General features: G+C 51.9%; 1 protein-coding gene across 1 annotated transcript in view; it reads left to right on the forward strand.

Moving 5' to 3' along the window:
• Window positions 1-872: 872 nt before the first annotated feature.
• The window catches only part of LOC130385432 (voltage-dependent L-type calcium channel subunit beta-4-like), a 5,225-nt gene continuing 4,755 nt past the window's right edge, over window positions 873-1,342 (forward strand). Inside the window, exon 1 of the mRNA XM_056593935.1 lies at window positions 873-876. Within this exon, the coding sequence (XP_056449910.1) occupies window positions 873-876 (4 nt within the window). The remainder of the gene's footprint in view (window positions 877-1,342) is intronic.

Below are 1,342 nucleotides of genomic sequence, written 5' to 3' on the forward strand. Positions count from 1 at the left end.
GACATATTATGCCACCAGGTGTGAGTGTGATTAGCCTCACAAGCCGTTTCAAAAATCTGCCCCATATGACAGTAGTGGGCGTGTCCACCTAGATCTGTGCTGATAGATCAGTCTACCAGCCTACCCTAGTGGACTGAGGTAAACGTTGCTCATCTAACCAGCCCAGATCTAGGTGGACACGCCCACCAGTGATGTCATATGGGGCAGATTTTCGAAACTGCTTGTAAAGCCAATCCCACTCACACCTGGTGGTATAATCTGTCCCCTTTAAGGTCCTATCGTGGGTTTCTATCCCTAATAGCTCAGATAAAACATGGATTACCGTCATATTTACGGATAACCGTTATTCTGGAACAGGTACGGTGGCTGAAGAGGAGTTATGCAGATCGCGTTCCTCTTAATCAATCATCATCTCTTTGATCGTCCGTGGACATGTTTTATTTCCCCGTCAAACACTCTGCTCAGCGGCACGATACCAGTCTGTCTTCATCACTCACCTGTCCTGAGGAAGAGGGCGGGGGGAGGGTAGAGAGATAGATGGGGGGGGGGGGGGGGGAGAGAGAGAGAGAGAGAGAGAGAGAGAGAGAGAGAGAGAGAGAGAGAGAGAGAGCTGAGTGGTCATACTCTTGGGTCACAACAAACAGAAGCCGCTATTTATGGCGTGTGTTTGTGTGCGTGCATGTGTGTGTTTTAATTTATAGATATATGTGTGTGCTTTTTCCTTCTTAATTCATAGAGGTGTGTGCGTGTGTGTGTGTGTGTGTGTCTGTGCCTCTTTGTGTATGTGCTGCTCTCAAACACGTGTCAGTGTTTGTTTATGTCCTATTTGTGTGCGTGTCAGCTTGAGTGCGTGTGTGTGTGCATGAGCAAGCATGGGTGTGTAGGTGCGAGAGGTTGTGCGCGTGCGTGTGTGTGTGTGTGTTTGTGTGTGCGCGACACTGAGCCCACCAGTGTGTGTCTGTGTGTTTTAGTGCCTCTCGAAAAAACAGAAAGTCAACACAAGCCCTCTTGTTTTATAGCGGGGGTGTTAGGACACACACACACACACACACACACAGTGTCAGGGTGCAGCGGTGGCTAAATGTTTTGCTGTATCTAAAGTCAACACCCCCCCCCCCCCTCCCCCCCGTCCAGGCACGTGGGCCTAAGAGCTCACAGGGGGGGACCTCTGTCCCCGATACAAGGGGCCCATTGATGGGGAGGAGGGGGAGGAGGAGAGGGAGGAGGAGGAGGAGAGGAGAGAGAGGAGGAGGAGAGGGAGGAGGAGGGAGGAGGAGGAGGAGGAGGAGTAGGAGGAGAGGGAGGAGTAGGAGGAGAGGGAGGAGGAGGAGGAGGAGGAGAG

This window comes from Gadus chalcogrammus, chromosome 7, assembly GCF_026213295.1.
Source record: "Gadus chalcogrammus isolate NIFS_2021 chromosome 7, NIFS_Gcha_1.0, whole genome shotgun sequence".
NCBI classification, from domain to species: domain Eukaryota; kingdom Metazoa; phylum Chordata; class Actinopteri; order Gadiformes; family Gadidae; genus Gadus; species Gadus chalcogrammus.